This window comes from Pseudopipra pipra, chromosome 12 (assembly GCF_036250125.1).
Source record: "Pseudopipra pipra isolate bDixPip1 chromosome 12, bDixPip1.hap1, whole genome shotgun sequence".
NCBI classification, from domain to species: Eukaryota; Metazoa; Chordata; class Aves; order Passeriformes; family Pipridae; genus Pseudopipra; species Pseudopipra pipra.
In genome coordinates this window covers 13,788,112-13,808,576 of record NC_087560.1, presented here as the reverse complement: position 1 = coordinate 13,808,576, position 20,465 = coordinate 13,788,112, and the positions used below count along the sequence as shown (strand labels likewise).

The 20,465-nt window shown below is 45.8% G+C and overlaps 1 protein-coding gene across 3 annotated transcripts in view; it reads right to left on the bottom strand.

Moving 5' to 3' along the window:
• Positions 1 to 20,465, bottom strand: part of NTRK3 (neurotrophic receptor tyrosine kinase 3) — a 222,978-nt gene that overhangs the window by 143,157 nt on the left and 59,356 nt on the right. For all 3 annotated transcript variants that reach the window (XM_064669020.1, XM_064669022.1, XM_064669021.1), the window contains 7 exons: positions 19,174 to 19,331; positions 16,739 to 16,881; positions 15,999 to 16,140; positions 13,574 to 13,870; positions 10,099 to 10,122; positions 9,218 to 9,288; positions 7,414 to 7,516 (listed from right to left, as the gene is read on the bottom strand). In XM_064669020.1, coding sequence (XP_064525090.1) covers positions 7,414 to 7,516; positions 9,218 to 9,288; positions 10,099 to 10,122; positions 13,574 to 13,870; positions 15,999 to 16,140; positions 16,739 to 16,881; positions 19,174 to 19,331 — 938 coding nt within the window. The remainder of the gene's footprint in view (positions 1 to 7,413; positions 7,517 to 9,217; positions 9,289 to 10,098; positions 10,123 to 13,573; positions 13,871 to 15,998; positions 16,141 to 16,738; positions 16,882 to 19,173; positions 19,332 to 20,465) is intronic.

Here is a 20,465-nt window from a genome sequence, read left to right as displayed (position 1 = left end):
GGTCTTCATCAGAGTAGTCATACTGTTTAAAAATAAATAGCTTATCCTGTTGCTGTATGTGGTTCCTGTTCTGGAGACCAACAGAACTGTTCTGGCTCTGCGCTGTCATTCCAGCATTTCTCACTAAAACAAAGTCACATGAAGACAGACAGATACCATCAGAACAAGCAGCACACAGAGGCTGGAGCCACAGAGGCAAGGAATGGGCAGGCAGGAGCATCACTGCTGTGTAGAGGAGCCCCCTGAGGATTAGCACCTTCTGCATGGACCTGTGGAGGCTGTTGAGGTGACTGAGCCTGGGCAGTCCCACAGCTGTGGCAAAGATGGATGCAAGAAGTTGTATGAGGAATTCAGGCAATTCAGTTGCTTCTGAATGGCAAGTGGTGAAGGACATTTTCCCAACCCTGCAGACTGAGGGAAGCAGCCACGGCTCATTCTCACCCTCTCCCTCCTCCAGGTTGTGCCCAGCATGTAAAGAAGCCACCATGGTTCTACAGGCAGCAGTGTCCCCAGCAATGCCATTCGTTAATGCTCTGCTGGTAGAAAAGCTGATGCTCTGATCCCAGAACAAGGACAGCTTCAGAAAAAAAAAAAAAAAAAAAAAAAAAAAAAAAAAAAAAAAAGACAACCCTATTAAAAAATTAAATAAATGAATGTCAACCTCTTTCCAGCACCTCAGCTGGGAGTTCACATGACGCAGAGTCACAGGTAAGATGAGGGTCACTCTCACAGCTTTTGACACCACAACGTGAGAAGCAATTGTGAAAGTCAGTGATGAGACACCTGCTAAGGCTGAACTGCCCTGGGCAAACACCAACTGTGCTGTGTAGCCCCCTCAGGGCAAGGGGTGCACCCGGGGTCAAGCACCCACCTGGGAACTGGAGCAAACATAAGCACCTGTGAGTGAAGGAGGTTACACACAGGGAGGGAATGCCTGCAGGAACATGGCATGAAGGAGGCTTGGGACTTCTAGGGTCACCTGAAAACTACTGATCTGCCTTTTTTTTTTTTTTTAAAACTGCTTTTAGTAGTTGCCTAAAATAGACACCTGGGTTTTGCAAAAGCCACTGGAATAAATAATGGCTGGTCAGTGCACTTTATATTTCCTTTATAAGTAACCTATTAATACTTCTGGGAGTGGGAAAATGTTTTATTTCTAGATCTTAATAAATCCTGACCTTGTGCTAACCAATTCTTTTTCAGGGTCATTTGATGTATCTCTTCAGCCAAGGATGGCTCCCTGCTCCTTCAGACAGCAACAAGCAACAGCATCTCCCCATCTTTTCAAGCCTTCACCTGAGCAGTACCACCTGGGACCAAAGGACAAGGGATGTGATCATTTAACTGCTGGAATGAGAGCAGATCTGCCTTTGCAGAGAGGGGAAGCAGAGGCAGAAGTCTTGTCACAGCACTTCAGGGGACAGATGGGATCTCAAAGGTTTGCCAAGGAACCCAAGGCTTCATAGCAGCTTTCCCTTGCCGCCACCATACCAGTTACAGACTGCATGGTGTAGCAGAGGGCAAGGCACTTATCATAGAATCATTAAGGTTGGAAAAAAACCCTAAAATCATGGAGTCCAACCATTAATCTAACACTGCTGGGTCTACCTAAACCATGTCCCTAAGTACCACATCTACACGTTTTTGAATGCTTACAGGGATGGTGATTCCACCACTTCCTTGGGCAGCCAGTTCCAATGCATGACCACCATGTCAGGGAAGAAATTTTTCTTAATACCCAATCTAAACCATGTCCTCTTGTCCTATTTCTTGTTACCTGAGAGAAGGGACTGAGCCTCCCCTGTCTACAACCTACTTTCAGGTAGTCGTAGAAAGCGATATTTATCAGTGCTTTATCACCTTGAAGGCATTAAATAAATAAATATAAAAATAGCACAGCTTGCACTTCAGCAGAGTATAAACAGGTATTTATAGAAGGAAGCCCCAGTGAAACCACATGCCCTTTCAATCCACTTCCAAGGCAAATAAACCCAAGTAATATCGAGGACTAGAAGTACATCAAGGGTATTTTCAAACAAACAGAAGGATACCAGCAAGGAGAAGCCCTGAGCTCCATCAGTCCCACGCAGCCACTCTGCTCGGGCGTTTCAGGGGGCTCAGCCCCTCAGCACTGCTGAGCCCTGTGCATCACACTCCCGGGCTCAAAGAACACAACAGCAATGGATTCCCATTTCCAGGTCATTAATATGGTGATCCATACATCCTGGAGTCCCCGTGGTTAGCCGTGGCTGCTAATGCATGGCTGCTTCTCTCCCGTAGCCGTGCCAGATTGATAGTACTTTGCTCTTTCTTCCTGCTCCTGGTACATGGCAAGCTCCCAGGAGGAAGGAATGAAAGAGCCCTGATACCAGATTTCTTCTGAGCAAATAACCCTTACTGTGCACGTTCTCCAACTTGCAGAGGGGTTTGTTCACGCCCATAAAACTGCAAACAAATAATTGGGGGGGAAATAAAATCAGTGTATGATTATAGCCAAGTTTAGCCAAGGCAACATAAGACAGAATTAAGCCTCATCCAAAAGCAGGTCAGGGCTCTCATATATTATTTTTTGCCCCTTAAAACTGGAGTGATAATTACATGATGAAGGAGAAAAAACAAAACAAAACCAACAAAAAAACAACAAAAAACAAATCAACAAAAGCAAAAAGACAGGCACCCAAGATATCTTTGCATGAGCTGGTCCTCTTGAATCAGAACTCTGGAATTGTTCTGCAATCGACTCAGCGGACAGTTGCCATCTGTTTATGGAAAAAAATGTTAATAACCCCCAATCAAAATCAAATGGGCAACTGCTTTAAGTACCTTTTAACTAACACTAAATTACAATGGAACAGCTCTGCAAGTACTTCTGAAACCCACAGGCACATCAGCAGTGCCAGCACTTTGATCAGGGCTGTTAGAGCAAATATCAAATGAACTGATAGTGATGTGATTTCTCAAACATTACAGAAGGCGTGGGCAGTGTTTATTTACTGTTCGTTCATTTCTCCCCCACCTCCTTGCTGTTTGTGCCTGTTCAGAAACAAAACATATATATATAAATGTGTACAGATGTACATAGTACCCACCACAGCAGACCCCATGAAAGCTTTATCCCCTGTGTTTTTTCTGTCCAAGGCAGAAATTCCATATGAATTCTCTGGTGCCCAGAAAGGCTTAAGGCACTTTTGTTGGTGCAGCATCACCTGAGTTGTCATTCTGTTTAGCTCCCTTATTTCCATGATGCCTGAAAAGGCATCTCCAATTCTCTTCCCTCCCCTCTGGCTGAAACACAGATCCAAAAGCTGCAGCACAAAGAGGGAAAATCCAGGCAGGCAGAGCTGTACACACATGCCTGCATGTGCGCAAAGAGGCAGCATAATCACATGCCTTATTTCTTTAGGAAATCAGATTAAAAATCAATTGACCCTTTGCCAGCTGTAACCAAGTCTGAACCATTAGCTGGTGCTGGCTCCACCCGAGGAAGAAAACCTCTTTTGGAGAATGCAAGTAGTTTTTAATCTCAGAGCCTGGAAAGCAGTTCATCTCAACAAAACGACAAGTGCTCTTGTCTCTGGATTTTCTCTAGCACCTTTCTCTGCATATCTCAGCTAACTCAATTTGTTTTTTATTGAAGTTGTGCAGCACCAGGAATACATCACACATATATGCACGAGCACACGTTCTTTATCCCGAGGCACTTGCAAATATAACAGAAAACAAGTAAAAGGAGAATATATTAAGCCCCTCAACCTCAGCATTTACACTGCCTCCATAGCTGTGCCATCCAAATGTTTTGTATGTCACAGAATTTTTCTGTGCCATTGTTGTTCTTTTATGAAATCTAATTTTTGTTAGTCCCGGGACTTGCATGTGGCTTTTTTATTATATCACAAAATTTCATTTCCTGTCATCTGCTGGGATTAAACTTTGATTGGAAGACACAGTTTACAAGACTTGTAGTGACAAGCCTGACCCCAGAAGGTGAGTTGTAAATCCCTTCACGTTGGGTGGGCAGTCAGGGAACGTGGGACACTGAGACTAGAGTTGGAGCAAGCAGCAACTGAGAGCAGGATGTCAGGCTCCTTACTCCTGCAGTATAACCCACCAGAAAAAAAAAATATTCCCCTGAGACACGCAGTAAACCAAAGGATTCCAACTCCCAATTTCTTGTTTGGCAATACCCTTTTCTTTTTCCTACAATAATAAAAGGCTTTAAAAAGCATCTCATCCCCCCTTCAGAATACATCACCCTTCAGCAAGCGGCTGCAGTCCATTTCTGCAACTTCAATGTGTCTCAGTTTTAACATTCACTTTTCCCAGTGGTTTTCCCTCCACTGCCTCTATGTTGCCCATGTAACACCACTTTTCACAAAAAGGAGCTTTGTTTGCCATTTCCCTGCCGCCTCCACCAGCCCAGCTCCAGCGATCTCCCAGCTCCCCCCAGCTGCCTCAGCCCACCCCCGTTCCCTCCCAGCTACGGGAGCCAAAGCCAACAGGCGGCCAGAGAGGGGATCTGACCTCCGCCGTTCCGTGTTAATGAATGCCCTCTCCGGGGGGAGCAGGGGAAGGCGAGGGGGATGGCGCAGAGCCAGCCTCCGCAGGCTCAGCTGAGGAGCACAGCGCGTCAGAGCCCCTTTCAAAGGAGCTTTTGTTGGTGCCACCGCTCCAGCCCGTCGTCGGCACACTTGGCACCGCAGGCTTTCCCACCGCTTGGCCGCTGCTGGATCAGTAACTGGGTCGTAGGCAGAGCGGTGGCTCTGACAGGTCTCTGGTGCAACATTCCGAGGGCCTGCTACCACCCAGAAGAGGACAAATATGGACACACCGTCCTCTCATAGTCCTCCCCCAGTTGTTGTGCCTCAAGACACAACTTTCTTTACAGCAAAGGCAACTGGGATGTTGGACACTTGGCAGCCCATTAGTCTGGTTCTAAGGCTGGTGGGCAACCCAGCAGGCTAGCCCAGGGGGCCTTCCCAACTCAACGTGACATCCAACCTTGTCAGTCCAAGTTCACTTCTCTCTAAGAAATAAACCATCTGCTTAACACTAGGAGAAACAGAAGGAAAAAGATGTTCTCAGAAAGACTCATGAGGTGCTGTGGGTAACGTGTCCAGCACGAGTACACAGTGTTCTGCATCCGTGACAAAAAGCAACAGGAAAAACCTGCTCCTGCAGGCCTGCCAAGCTGGGATTTCAACAACAAGTGGCAACACATCAGCTGGCGGTGAACAGCTCCTGAATCAGGCAATGATGCACTTTCCCAAAAAGACTCAGGGTCTGGATTTTTTTTTTTTTCTCCTTAGTAAATGATAACATGCTGGTTGCCATAAAGGACAGCTCCTGCCCAAGAACTGACTGATAATGAGGGACTCTGAGGAAAGCCTGATGTAAAAAAGGGAGACACAGGCAAAGCCTGGCGATATAGCAGCTGACAATGATGTTAGGGCTAAAGAAAATAGTGAAGGTAGAAGAGATGCTGGGGGAAAACAGGATGCTCAGAGTAAGTAAGATCATGTGCTAGGGAGACTGTCCACAGGGCACGAGCATTCTCAACTTCCAACAGGGAGCAGAGTTTGGGTAGTGTGAGTAGGCTGTTCATGGTGGTGCCTATGACATTTGTAACTCCTTAAAGAGTTATCTCCCTCTTTTTTAAAGACGCATTTAGCTTCTGTCAATGTCATCTCTCCAAGCAACGTCAATAAAACTTGTAGAAACTTTGCAAGGTTGTGGTTTCATATCAGAATTGGAAGAAACACCAAATAATGAGGAGAAAAGCAGGCTTTTCTGGTTAAACAATTTTGCCTCCCAAAAATCATACACACAAGGGCCCATCACAGCACCCCTCTGGTTTCTGGGAATGCAAAATATCCACTGACATGCTTATCCAAACACCTCTAAACACATACACACATCTGTTCACCAAGACTCATTACTCACATCAGGCTCACTTCACTCATCTTTGATTCTTCCATTAGGGTCAGATGTTACTTTTCCTTTTTATATTTGTATCTCTAAGCTCCATCAGTGGCCTAAGCACTTCCAAAGTGTTCTGACAAATCACTCCAGAAGGCACGTAACATCATCCCAGTTTTACAGATGGGGAAATTAAAGCAGAGACAGAGGTTAAGAGAGCTAATTGCCTATGGACACTGAGTCAGTAGAAGAGTTGGGAATTGATCCCAGGAACCATGTCTTCCACTCCTCTACTCCACCCACTAGTCAGTACACCCCACCAGATGGTTCTTATCATTGGACATATGGACTAAATATTGCTAAATTGGTGTAGAGGATTCACTACTTAATTAAATGTCCTGTCTTCTATCTCCATAGGATGCATAAGAGAAACTCCAGCCAGAATCCCATCTGGAGCCACTCAGGAAATGTCTACGTAAAGCAAACAAAGCCCTGGGCAAGCACAAGGAACATTCCCAAACCTACCAACCTGCCCTGCAGCACAGACCACAGCAAGGGCAGGAAACAGGCTCTGACTCGGGAGCCTTGGGAGAAGCTCATGTTTGTCAAAGCCTGGCTTCGAACAGTGTATGCATGAGCCACCAATTAGGCTGGGAATTACTTTGTCATGTGAAGGCTCTTCCTCCAGCCTTCACTGGGCACCACCAACGCTGCCCAACTGGAGATACCAGCAGAGTCACAGAAAGCAGATGGCACAGAATCATCTACTTCTGGCATTAGCTCTGTCACATCACAGAGCTGGTGTCGGTAGGACAGAGAGACCAGTTCTGCCTGGCAAATATCAGATGCCTTCTCACTTTCCAGTCACTATCAAGGACACTTGAATAAGTTTTTAAAGTCATTATTCATGACACAGAGAAGGAAACCTTTCATCAGAGAGGCAGCAGGAAGAGACCTTCCACACCACTGCCTTCCCACTATGGACATTGCAAACTGACAGCAGTGTCTCTGTCCCCACTCACAGACAGTCACAGAGTGGATGCACTTGCCTTTTCAACAGAACCCAGAACAATTTCATATCCTTCTGTCCCCCCTTCACACACTGTGCTCTGGAGCCAGCGCAGGGGAAGCCCATGCACCACCACGTCCACAAAACAGGTTTCACCCAAGAGCATGCTGCCCTGAGTACAACTCTCTCAACACATGGCTGGAGTGAGCAGGCTCAAAGCTCTTCTGGGCAGCCTGTAGATGCAGTTATGTACTGATAAGGAACACATATGCACACTTCTGCCCGCAGATGCACATACAGGTGAGAACCGCCAGCCTGCTTATCTCTGTCACTCTCTCAACAAACTGGAGAGGGCTACGTTCTGTTTAGGACGCTTTGCACCAGCATGGGTAATGTAGGAATGAAACCACAACACCTTTCCACGTGTGCTATAAGAGCCGGGCAATCCTGGAAGGTGCCTCCTGCTAGAGGAAAGTGACTGCACCTACCTTTCATCCCAAACTTGGACCGCCGGCCATACTTGTTGATCATAATAAAGAGGACGACCAAGAGGACACAAGCAAAAGCTGCCAGCCCAACCGCTATGGAAACCTGGAAGGAAAAAGCCTTAGAGTCAAGAGAGAGGAATTTAGAAGTCTAAACTGGAAATACAGCACCTCCTTGCCCACTTAACCTTTCTGTAGGCTCATACCATCTGCTGCAGCTCTGTGGATATCAGCTATGGAGGAAAATACAAGCTAAACCAGAGGGCTCTGGCACAGCTTGGAAGGATCACAGGCTGTTTTCAGGACTGGGAGGTCTGGGATCTTCCCATCAGTGACACTGTTCGGCAGCAGTTCTCCCCAGACCCTCCATCCATATATCTGCAGGGAAGAAGGATCTCTGCTCCAATGCCTGCGCTCATCACATCCCAAGCCTCCGTTTCTGACATCAGCACTGTGCCACGACCTTACAACACCAAAGCTATACAAACCTCAGCTGGGAACACACAGGAGCAGCAGAAAATTCTTTAGAAAGAGCAATTCTGTCTCCATCCAAACATCCTTCAGGACAAAGAGTGAGGAAAAATAACATACCAAAGAAAGAAAATAGAAAAAATTAAGTAGAACTGAGTTTTTTTCCCCCTAAAACATCTGGGTTTCCAAAAGCCTCTAATGGTTCCCTATTTATTGTAATTTTTAGTAGTAAATATTGATACTACAGCATTGTCCAAGTCCTTCCCTGGAACTGTGATTCCACTGTGGCAGTGTGCAAGTAGAGGAAAGAAAACCTCCTTGCCCTAAAGGGTTTACAATCCCAGGCTTATTTTAATATTTATGAATATTTATTCCTTCAAGTCTTTGCTCGAGATACTTTTATTGCATTGATATAAACAACAATTTCTCTGGCATTTGTCCAATTGTTCTGTACTGGGTCTGGTGATGCATTTAGACTTTGCTTCCTTTTACAAAACTGCATTCTGCTATAATAGAAAATACATCATTTAACCAAGAAAAAGTAATTTCATTTTGCAACCCTTTCCCCGTTCTCGGTACATTTGTTATGATATTTTTAAATTTTTATTTTAGCACACTCTATTTTCATCCCCAGCTTGTTTTCTGTGTTTTATATTTAATAATCAGTGCACATTATTACTCCAGCCTTACTGTTCAAAGCTTTCACTTCAGCTGGATGAGAACTGAAACCACTGTGGACTGAGTTTTGTTTGTTCTGTTGGGTTTCAGTATCTTAAAACTTTCACATAATTAGAACAATTGTGTAACATGCTAATTTTTCTTTTTCTACCTGGATTCTGCAGAAGAAAGACACTGTTGAGATCTGATAAGCCCTAGGCTTTCTTTCCTTTTTCATTTTAGGCATGCCCTGCACAGCAGGAGGGAGGGCAAACAGGCATTGACAGAACTGAACCAAGCTAAATCTGAGTCCATCACCCTGCAAAACTTAACAGATCAATAACAGTCTGAAACACATGATTGCCTGTTTGTTTGTTCTCTGGGTGCTACTTTTTTAGAGTGAGAATTTCTGACCCTGCCAGCAGCAACTTCATAGGATGCCTTGTTTTCAAAGAGCTCCCAGGTCCCACACTGCAGACCCAAGAGGATCAGATGGTTCATGTCAGTATTTTACCTGTCTGACACACAAGCCACAGAATCCTTCTGATTGCTGCCTTGAGTCATAAAGGAAGAGATTTTCCTTGCAAACACTCAAAACAGCAGAGGAGTACAAATATTGAGTCATCAATTACAAGGAATGCATGCAAAACAGTTCTGCAGAGCAGAGACCAGGACTCACCCCAAAAGTGTCCTCTTCTGGTTTGTGGGTCACAGTGATCGGTGGGGTGGGACTCACTTCATAATCCCCGACTGAAACCAAAACACCAAAGACAGAAGATTCAGTGTGGCTCCCAGCTGACTCCCAAGGCACCCAGCACATTCCAATGGCCCGACCTAACGAGATTCAGTTCACCCCTGAAAGAGGCTGCAGCTTTCTATTTCAGAAGGCACAAATCAACCATGAGCGAGTTCCTTGTGCACATCAGCAGAGAAAACACAGACCAGCACTATGCTGATGTCACTCCAGACTTACAAATGGGAAACATGTGGGAGCCTTGTGTTTCAGAGTGGGTACCCTCCACTCCTGAGCCATCTCCTAGCTTTCAAATATCTACTGGGCTAAGTAGGATTAAAACACAAGTGCCTTCAGCAGAACTTGATCAGAAGAAACAGTAACTTGGATGCTTTATTGGAATTTTTTGGGGGGTTGGTTTTTTTGGGGAGATGTGGGAAGGATGTCTTGTGGAAACACTACAGAATTTGATTCCTGTTTCTCGTCCCAGTCCACCCTAGAAAGATGTCACTGGGGACTGGCAAGCCTGCATCTAGTTAAGACTCCCTTTGCTACACCACAAGCAACCACCATTTCCTTTACAGGACCTTCTTCAGGACATTACTAGATGGAAATTAACATCTCCTGGTCTCTAGAGATGACTCAGTTCATCAAAAGCTCCCCAGACACCTTGCTCATTCATGGGGAAGGCAGGGCTTTGTGCAACCTCCACGAAACTGCTTCTGGCTTCCTGATTTTTCCTCCAGGAATATGTAAATCACAGAGGAGCAGGAGAAAACCACAGAAACAAACCAGCCACAGTATGTAAAAGGCAAGGAGGCACTTACTTGAGACAAAGTTGTCTGTACTCTCTGTGAAAAGGACAAAGAGAGAAGCAACACAGTCAGCAGCACAGCAAAAGGAGAGGGGTCTCATTCCCAACCCACCTCAGACACATTTCACCACCCCAAAGAGCCCAGGAAACCAACTTTTCGTATATTTTCCTCTTGGGCAACTGTAACTTGAAACTGCAGTGTATGTGCCAGCAGGACATGCTGGAGGTCAGGATGGAAAGCCCTGGGCTGAAAGAGGAGGGGAAGGATACTACTGTGAGGCCAACAAGGAGAACAAGTGGCAGCACACTAACCACTCTTTTGAACGATTGTTAAACAACCCCGCTTTCAGCAGGCGAGCAAAGCTCAACAGACACACAGGGCTGGGCAGGATGGAGGTGGAGGGGAGAGAAGCAGATTTTGCCTTACATGGCAGTGTTCACCCAAGGACAAAGTCCTACAAGGATCAACTCCCATGGAGAAGAGCCCAGCTTGGGGCAGGGTTTTAGAGGAGGCCTCCTCTGACCTCCTTTTCATGAACTGTTCATAGCAGCTAACAGCATCTGAACGGGACAAGGAAGCTGTGGCTGTCCTAGAGATGCCTCTTGCCCGAGACAACCATGACAGTCCCTGCTGTCAGCCTCTTGACTGTTCCAGTCTATTCAGGAAAGCTCCTTCAGCTCCAAAGGTGGCCAAGGCCCCAGACAATGAGGTCTAAAGCCCTCGGTGACACTCAGTTTACACAGTGTGAGAACAACGTCAGCTTTCAATTCACTCGCCCATGTAAGAAACTGAGCCCGATATTAACTGGAGTTTACACAGCTTTGCTGGCAGAGGGCTCCTGCAAGGATGCTGAAATGTTCATGATGAAGCATTGGGTGAGTTTTGGAAGGGAAGCATAAGACAATCCCTGGGTGACAAACACAGCTTTCCAAACCAAGGGAAAAAACCTGAAAAAATATTTTTGTTTCAAGTTGAGCAGAAGTGTAACTTTCCTTGGCTTTTTCTAGCAAGAGGGAAAAAAAAAAAAGGAAGAAATATTTTATTTGGAGACCTTTTTTTCCAATTAAGGCAGACAGAGTCTAGTCATAAAATTCTTGCTGCTTCTACATTTTCTTCTTTCCATTTTTTCTCTCTTGGACTAAGCAAATTCAAGAGAAATCCACAAAAAGGGTTTCTTTGGTCTTTTTTTCCAGTAAACACTATTTTTCAAAGTATAAAAAAATAACCAAGAAACTTCAGCCAGCTTGAGTTCTGTGGGAAGTTCCCAAAGTACTGAACACTCATCACAGGTACACTGACCTTTGTAGATTAAATAGGGAGATGGTAGCCTATGGCAGAGATACCAATGACAACATGCAACAAGATTTTTACAGGATATGACACAAATCTGTTCTGGGAGCCACTGCCCTTTCTCCTACATACCCAACATCAGAGAGAAGGGGGATATGACATGTAGCATATATCTCCCAGCTTCCACCCAGCTTCTAACAGTACCTTGCTCCTCTTGGCCTGGAAAACTTCAGTGTGGCATGGTACCAGCAAGAGGTTTTCAACTAGGGGGTTCTAAAATACATGGTCACAGATCATTTTCTATGCTGATAAGAAGTCTTCCAGGCACTACGCTTTCATTAATTAATTAAGACTAATAACCTTATCCTGGGTACTCACAGCAAAGTCCTTGCACATTTGAATTGCTGTGGGCAACGAGGGCTTCAGTGAATCACACTGGGGAACCTTCAATGTGTGGCATTTTCTGAAGGAATCTACCTTCAAATGGGAAATTATAAACGCCAACTGCATTGAGTGTATATGTCAGCTGTGGTAGTGGACAAAGCAACAAGCTTCAAGGAAAGTAAATTACATCCTGCATTGTGCTGACAGGGGCTGCCAGGGTGAGGAATGGCTTGGGACTTTGGATCAGAAGAAATAAAAGAAATGGGTCAGCTCCTGCTGAGAGATGGTTCAGGGGCAGTAAGCACTCCACACCAACAGTACACACAAGGCATGGGTGAAGTTGCACTCACAAGAGCAGTATTTTACATTCATTTCACATAATCCCATTCTCCCAGAGCCCCTAGCATGAGATGGTCTTCAAATATCACCGTGCTTTCCCACATCACAGCATAGCTCAGATCCATTTCCAAAATCAGCTCTCCAGAACAGCATATCTGCCTCTCTTTTCTGGATATCCAGCATCTACTTAAGAGCTGTTCCCATTTTACAGATGGGGAAATTGAGTCACAAAGGTGGGACCTGAGAGAGCTGAGACTGCAAACCTGTCTGCTTCTCCTCACCCACCTACATTTGATAAGCTGCTCTTCTGCCCTGACAGAAGGAAACATAAATAGGTCAGATATTCAAACAGGGCAGCATCCTTGAAGTCAGAATACAAATTTTCCACTCCCATCCATATCAGCTCATTTGTTCAATTGTCAGATCTTCAAGGCAGAGATTTGGGTTTGCATTTATGATATTTGACCTGTGGGAAAACTCTGTGTACATATATGGTGTGATATAAATAATAAATGAGAGTACCGTTGGTATTTTTCTATATTTAGCAAACGCCCTATTTTGCTGGATTTTCTTGGGCTGCAGGGGCCAATTTAGAGCTGCCACTTTCTCATGGCATCATTCCTGAAGGCAGCAGAGATCTTAACTCCATGATGGCCAGTGTGGCGTTGCAACGTCAGAGAGCAGACCAAGACCCTCCTATAAAAAGCAGACAGGCCACCACAAAAGTCTTTGCTGCACTCCCAAGAGCTGGATCTTTATGTCCTCAAATGCTTTTTTTTTTTTTTTTTTTTTTTTGCAGCTAAGCTCTGAGTCACCAGGAAGTACAACAGGGAATTCCAAGCAATCAGTTAAGAAATGCCAGCAAACTGATGCAAAGTGACTAATTGAGCCGTTGCATCTTTTGTAGACCTGTCATCCTGGAATTGCACATACCGCATTCAGAAAGAAAACAATCCTGACACTGCTACATCCAGCTTTAATCATTTCACAAATGCAAGCTAGAAGTAAAAAAATGGAAGAGCTGCATCACTTCAAAGGGCTTTACTTTCTATACCTTATAACTATCATGTAGCAGAATACTTTCTCTCAAAAAAATTGAGCAACCTCTTTGGGACACCCAAGAGGACATCCAAAATAACTGGCCAAACTTACATCCTATTCCCACTGAAATTCCTAAAGATCTTTAAAATAAATAAATAAATAAATACACTGCAGAATATATTACAAAAACAAATTTATCTAAACCAGTCAGTATCTCTCCCAGCATTAAAGAGTTGATATGACACCAAAATATACTTGAGCAGGAAAATCACACTAGTCAGAAGAGGCTTCCAGAGTTCACCTCTTCCAACCTGAAGCTCTAACAAAGGCCAGCTTGGGTTAAGGCCTTGTTTAGATGCAAGGATTACTGTCAGGGCCACAGTAAAACCTTCGTATTGCAAGGAACCCTAATGACATAAACTGAATATCCTACCTGGAAAGGGTTTTTCAAGGAAGTGTCCTTTGATAGTTTGGTTGGCTGAGCCCAGCTGGTTGGTGGCCACAATCGTGTAGTTGCCATTGTTGTAGTGAGTGGGGTTGTCGAAGAGCAGGCAACCCTCAGACACTTCCCCTTGCTGGTATAACTCCACGCGGATGATCTCTGTCTCCCGGAGCACCTGGCCGTTGTGCAGCCAGTGAAGGGTGGGAACTGGGTTCCCTTGCACTGCAAACGCAATGCAGTGGTCCAGGTGTCGCACCGGCTCCTCCAGAGTAAGGATGCGAGGGGGATCTAGCAGAGAGAAACATGGCAGGCTCACAGTACACCTCCACCCCACGTCATGTCTCTATGCACCACAGAAACTAAGGTTATTGACAATCTCCAAAATCCCTTGTTCCTTCTACTCTTCCCAATGGGTGTCTGCAAAGAAGGAGCCCTGTCACAAGAACCACTCCACACTCCCTGAAAGGAGGATCTGAGCCAGAGCCATCTCTCCTGGTCTTCTGAACAGGGGTACAAATTAACGGCAAGGATGGTCCTTTCACCAGCCCAGGAACAACTAAGCTTGGAGCTATCCAGTCCACACACTCACTGCTGCTCTCCTCCTCCCAGGGGATCACAGGGAGGCCGCCTGTTCCCGTTAAGGAGGACACCACAATGTAGTACTGTTACATTGCACAAGTGCAAGGTCCCCATGGGAGCTCTCCAGTCACACCAAGCAATTTTGGATTGCACTGCTGTGGAAGCAAACATCCCTCAGCGACCGCCTGTCCTTGAGGGTTTTGACTGCCTGAACATCCCAAAGGAGTTCTCACTCACCGAACAGCCTCCAGGGGTGTTTAATTAAAGGGAGTAGAGTGGGAGAGGGATAAGAAAAGCAGCAGCTACACCTGCAATTTATTGCATATGCATTGTCTTCCCCCTGGGACACCCCAAGAATTCAAATGTTGCTCTGCTATCGCTTCTGAAACCCCATTTACAACGCCTACATGTAAGGTCCCAAACCTCAAGGCTGGCAAGGTCTGAACTAGAAGAACAAGTTTTGTGCAAAGATAAAGGACACAAAGATATAAGTCTTCCCTAAAACTCTCCTTTTCCTAGTACCATCCAGCTGCAAAGACAATCCATGGGGCATCCACAATGAAGAAAAACAACACACCAGTTTAGACACATTTTTTGGAAAAAACTGAGTTTTTCAGGCAGTGAATGTTGTAGAAGAAAAGAAGATGCAGAGCTGGTTGGAGATGAACAAAATTCTCCCACCAGCACCCATCTACCCTGAACCACACAGTCATGTCCCAGCCACCTTCTTTCACTCGCAAGCCTAGATCTGCATGTGGCTTGTTCACATCTTCCTGGCAAAGAGGATTCAAAACAGGCAGCCACCTACACGCACAAACTCAGACCTTTTCAGTGTGAAATTACAGCCTTGAGTGATGGGTCTGGGCAACAAGAGCAGGGGTAGCAGAAACTGTCAGCAGCTTAGAGGATTTCACAGGTGGAAATAGGCATGGGCATGGTGCTGTTTAAGGTATGGAGGAAAAGATGCTGAAACACCGCGCAAAAAACCTGCGCCTGCTGACTAGTCACCTCTGAGCTGAGCTTTAATCACCTCCATTATTCAATCCATCAATAGCACTTACTGGGAGGAAGATCAAAGTAGTAAAGCATCATGCAGCATGCATGGGTTCACCAAGACTACTCGAAATCCCACATGGGTCCCCACTCTACCTGGTAAGGTTGGGGGTGGGGGACAGATTTTCAAACTACAGAGTAAGGGCAAATATTACAGACACAGCAAAATATAGTAAATCTCAGCTGCTTGAGACCACAAAGCTGTGTAAACTTCCTCTTAAGGTCAGGTTTGTGTTATGTTATATTAGAAAGCACAAAGAAAGTTGAGCTACTTGCAGATAAAAGTGAACAGTTGAAATTTTACATGCACACATTTACATGGCATTTGCAGGCCAACTTTGAAGGAATGGACCTGGGGGAAGCACTAATATCCCTGAAATCAGTGGCAAGATTTAAACTGTCTTTAGCACTGAACCTCTCACATAGCATCAGGGCAATCAACTCTGTATTTGTAAATAGATTTTTAGTCCCTTATGGTTTTTTCTTATTCTACTGGATCTTCCAAGAGATGAGTGGAGAGATGCCCACCACCAGTGGGGTACTGGTGCTCCTCCCCTGCTCTAGCACTCATTTCTGGATTAATGGAAGCATCAGGGAAGCAAAATTACTGACACTTGAGAGAGAGGTGTGTGAGGATCCACCTTCTCCTCACTGTTCTCAGCTCCTCCTAATCCTCACTCACAAACCCAGTATGTCACAGGTAGCAAGTGGCCACACACTCAAATAGTTCCCAAGGTAGCCCCTCCAGCCTCTGTATGGACAAAGTTTCTCCAGTGGTACTTACAGTAGACGGTGAGCAGCACACTGGCATTGCTCATCCCCACCACGTTCTCGGCAATGCAGGTGAGCAGGAACCCGTTGTCCTCACTGGTGACGTTCACCAAGGTCAAATTGATGGCATGAACATTGGTCCAGTTGAGGTTGGTCTAAAAATCATAAAGAGAAATACAGACAGAAGTTGGTGTCTGGTGGATCCTTGCTTCCCTGCTACAACCCCCAGAAGAAGAGGATCACGCTTTCCATGCAAGATGTGAGGAGGTCTCAAAAACCCAAGGACAACTAGGATCTGTGTGAAGGGAGGTGTTCCATCACCTGATTAAACACACCACATCCTATAAGAGGAACTACAGGAAGGGGAGAGCCATGGCACTGTAGCACTGATAAATGTGTTTTGCCTCTAGAAAATCTTGCTTAGCTGCCTAATTCAGCCACAGCTATTGCAGGCACCTCTGCAAACAGTTGGTTTCATTAGAGCAGACAGGAGTTAATTCAATTAGGGATCACTGAAATACAAAGCTCTCTCCTCTTCCCTTTCCAGACATGGAAGGTTTTGCTCCTTCTGTTAGCCCCCAGGTTCTCATGGGCGAAAGTAATGGTTGACACAACCATTTCACATTTTTCACAGCAGTCTCTACCATCTACCCAAATCCTCTGCCCCGCCCACACAGACCCGGGGAAACCCTGGCAGCTGCTTTGCCCCTGCCACACAGGGCAAAGGCAGCACTGAGGTCCTGTGGCCCCTACCTGGTGGGTGTTGATGGAGTGGAGTTCGGCCACCGTCCAGTCGACGTCCGGCAGCGGCGATCCCGAGCCGTTACAGGTGATGACGGCGTTCTCACCTTCCCGCACCGTCAGGTTCACGTGGCTCACGCTGATCTCAGGAAGGTCTAGAGGAGCCAAATACCAAAGTGCTCAGGTGTGGTGCAGCATTTGCTATAGCCAGACACAGAACACTCGTGTGGACTCAGATCCCACCAAGCTGTTTCCCAAATCAGCCTCCAGCACCCTGGGATAAGCAGCAGGAGGTAACAGCATGGCCTTGCGCTACCGAGGGAAAGAGGGATGTTGGACACAGGGGGAAATGTAGATACTGGAAATGTGCCAGCTGAGCAGACCCCCTGATCATCTTTGAATCCAAAAGTTAGTGCCCAGTTCTGGCCACCCTTCCCTTCACACAACCCCCATCCCCATCTCTCTACTCCCACAGAACCTGCTCACAGTGGCAGTAACCTGGGATTAGAAAACTGTACTGCGAGAAGATCCAAAGCATCCCCATATCCAGGAAAAGGCGCAGGGCACCCAGCACTTCCAGTGAGGAAAGTGTCCCTCTAATTTATAACAATCAAGAGAAGATGACCAAGGATGTGTCCTCATATTAACTGCAGCTCTCCTAGTAAAAGGTGCCCTTGCTCTTCCTTGGTGGTAGCAGAGGGATTCACTGATTTATGGCGGTTCTGATTTACACCACTTCCTTACTGCCACAGGCACCAAATATCCTTGCAACATGAAACAAGACAGCACAGGCTGCAAGAAGGGCAAATAGCCTTCTTGCATAGGGGAGGTTTTCTGGGATGTTTTCAGAGGCAAACTGGGGAAGCAGGGCAGAAGGAACTGACCAGTGGTCCCCTCCCATCATAGGGCAGGAGTATCCATTACAAGAATGCAAAGCCATAGACGGGGACACATATTCTTTTGTTGCCATCAGGGAGTCACAAAAGGAGGGAAGGAACATTGTACTGATTGGGGGGATGCCAGAAGAAAGGAGGCAGTGGTCAAGGCCTGGCAAAGTTGCATATGTGGTAGGAATCAGTGGAGAGGGAGATGGGAGGGACATGTATGGTCTTCTCAAGGTTGAGCTGGTATCAAACATGGCCACATCAAACCACACCAGCCCTCAGCACCAAAGGACAAAGACAAATACTGTTACAATATCCCCTGAGTCTTAATGCTTGAACAGAAAGACTCTCCTCTGGAGGAAAGCAGACCAGTGTAGCTCTCTGCCCTTCCAGGAGATTGCATGGTCAGAGGAGGTGCTCATACTGGACACAAGCACATTTGTGTTCCCAAATCAGCCTCCTGCTAGAATCTCCTAGAGTCTAATACCACCACTGATGGAGCCACCTCTCCTCATGTCCCTGATCCCTAAGGATTTTTTTTTTTTTTTTTATCTCTAATCCCTGAAGCTTATTCTTCCCATGTGGGGCGGAAATTACAGCACTCTCAAATCTTTTTAGTTCATCCACATGAAGGCACACTTTGGCCAGTTTCCGGAGTTTAACAGGCCATCATGAACTTGAAAAAAACCAAAACAACAAAAAACCCCAAGTCATGCAAATCCAAACGTGCATGCTGTTTATCTACTACTGCTACAAGTAACAAACCCAAATTCCTAGTATAGAGGATGATCATCAAAAAAAGAAATCCTCTGGTTTTCATCCTTTTTTCAGCCTGTGAGTTTGACAGCTGCTTGCATACAGGCAGTTTAATCGCTCTGCAGAAGGTACATCTCTTTCTCCTTACTCTGCAAGGGATGCTTTCCAGTAATGGCAATAGCAGAGCAAAAACTGACACCAAACAGGCAGCTGATGCATGAACAAGGTGAAGGAAAAAGGGATAACTACTGAACATGCTTCATTTTGCTCCTGGGGCCGCTGGACTCTTTTAAACATCAGCAGGAAACAGAAAGAGATATAAAGTCACTCCTGCCTCTTCCCTACAGATATGGGATTTCAATTGAAAAATAAAACAAAGGAAAATGAATAGAGACATGCATTTCCTAAGAGTAATTATAAAAGATACAGTGGTGGTGTCTTTTAACAATATGCTGTTTCTAGGATTTGTTAGACAGAGGAAGATCAACATGAAACAGCCCTTTTCAAGACATCACAGACTCACCACAGACACTTTGTCAAGCAGCAGCATTGTAGTGAAGAAAATGCCCCAGATCACCCAATATCTTTCATACACACACTAATAGCAGTCTCACATTTACCCAGATACTCTATTTATAATCCACAGACTACCCCAATCAGCTTCAATCTTCTTGTTCTTGACCACATGATAGGATTCTGCTACACCAGGCTCCCCGAGCAAATAACTGAACCAGCAGTGCTGGATAGCACAGGGAGCCCTCCTGGCACCCTCTTAGCCTCCCTCACGTGCATCCCCAGGATTCTTACCACACTGGGTGATGTTCATGTCCTGCAAACGGATGATGGTTGCATCCATGGTCATGCAGTAGAGGCCCTGGTGCTGCAGGTTTGCCTCGCCCTTCTCCTGCCAGAGCTGGATCCAGCGAATGTCACAGCTGCAGTTAAAAAGGTTCCTCTCTAGTCTCCTGTGGGCAGAGAGAGGTGAGAAAGGATGGTGGGATGGGAAAGAACGAGTAGAGCCATCACCTGGCTCCAGGCTCCCATGGGAGGACAGACACCATGCAGGTGTAAGAGCTAAGGCAGAATCGTCTCCATGTTATTTGCCTGGGGTCTTCTGGCACTTATTATTCCTGTCTTTTCCACAGTTACACATCCGTGCATTCACAGTCTCCTTCATGTGGGCACACAAGGCTTTACATCTCCCAGGGCAGCACAGGGATACACACAATGTCTTTCACTGCAAGATCTGCTCAGCTGTGGCTCAGTCCCACAGTCACCCAGACACCCAGAAGAGTCACCCCTCAGCAAAGGAGCAGGCAGCTCCCCACTGCCCTAAAATATCGATCCACACCTTCAAATCCCACTTCAGCAGCAGTCTAAGCCCCTGCTGGGTAAAGCACACCTCCAGCTCCCACAAGCACTCAGAGAAGCTGGCAGCTCTTCTCCCAAGTTCCTTGTACAGACACAGGCTCCTGGTGACCCAGAACATGAGCTAATGTGCAAGGTAACATGCATTTTAATCAAATCAATCAGCACTGCACCGAGACCCTGCTGACCTGGCCAGGAGAAATGGAGAAAAGCACTGCCTTTAATGTACTTCATTTAAACCACACTTACACACAGTTTATATACCAGGAATGTTTATTATAATTGATTTTCCAACCTATTAACCATTTCATTTACATTTTTAAAGCTCTGCAGCTCTCTGTGGACATGCAAGGAAGGCAAGTCCCAGCCAGGAGAAGAGCCCAGTGTTCAGTCAGGGCAGACTGAGTTACCAAAGCAGATTGCAATGATAACTTGAACAAAATAGGAGACATAGCCTGAAGAAACAAAATATCTCGCCACATAACTATAAAGCAAAGAAAGTAGGGATCAGCGGAGCCAGCAGTGCCAAAGATGAGCTCAGTCACCCCAAAGAAGGGTCATCTCCAAAGGTCAAACCATTGCTTCATGTGATATCTAGATCCCCCATCAGAGAGGAAAAAGCTTTTTTTCCTGCTCTGTTCCACGTGTTACTGCAAAATTCATGCTTGCTTTTACAAAATTAATTTCACCGAGTAACAGGATTTGGAAACAACCTTCCAAACATCTGCAGC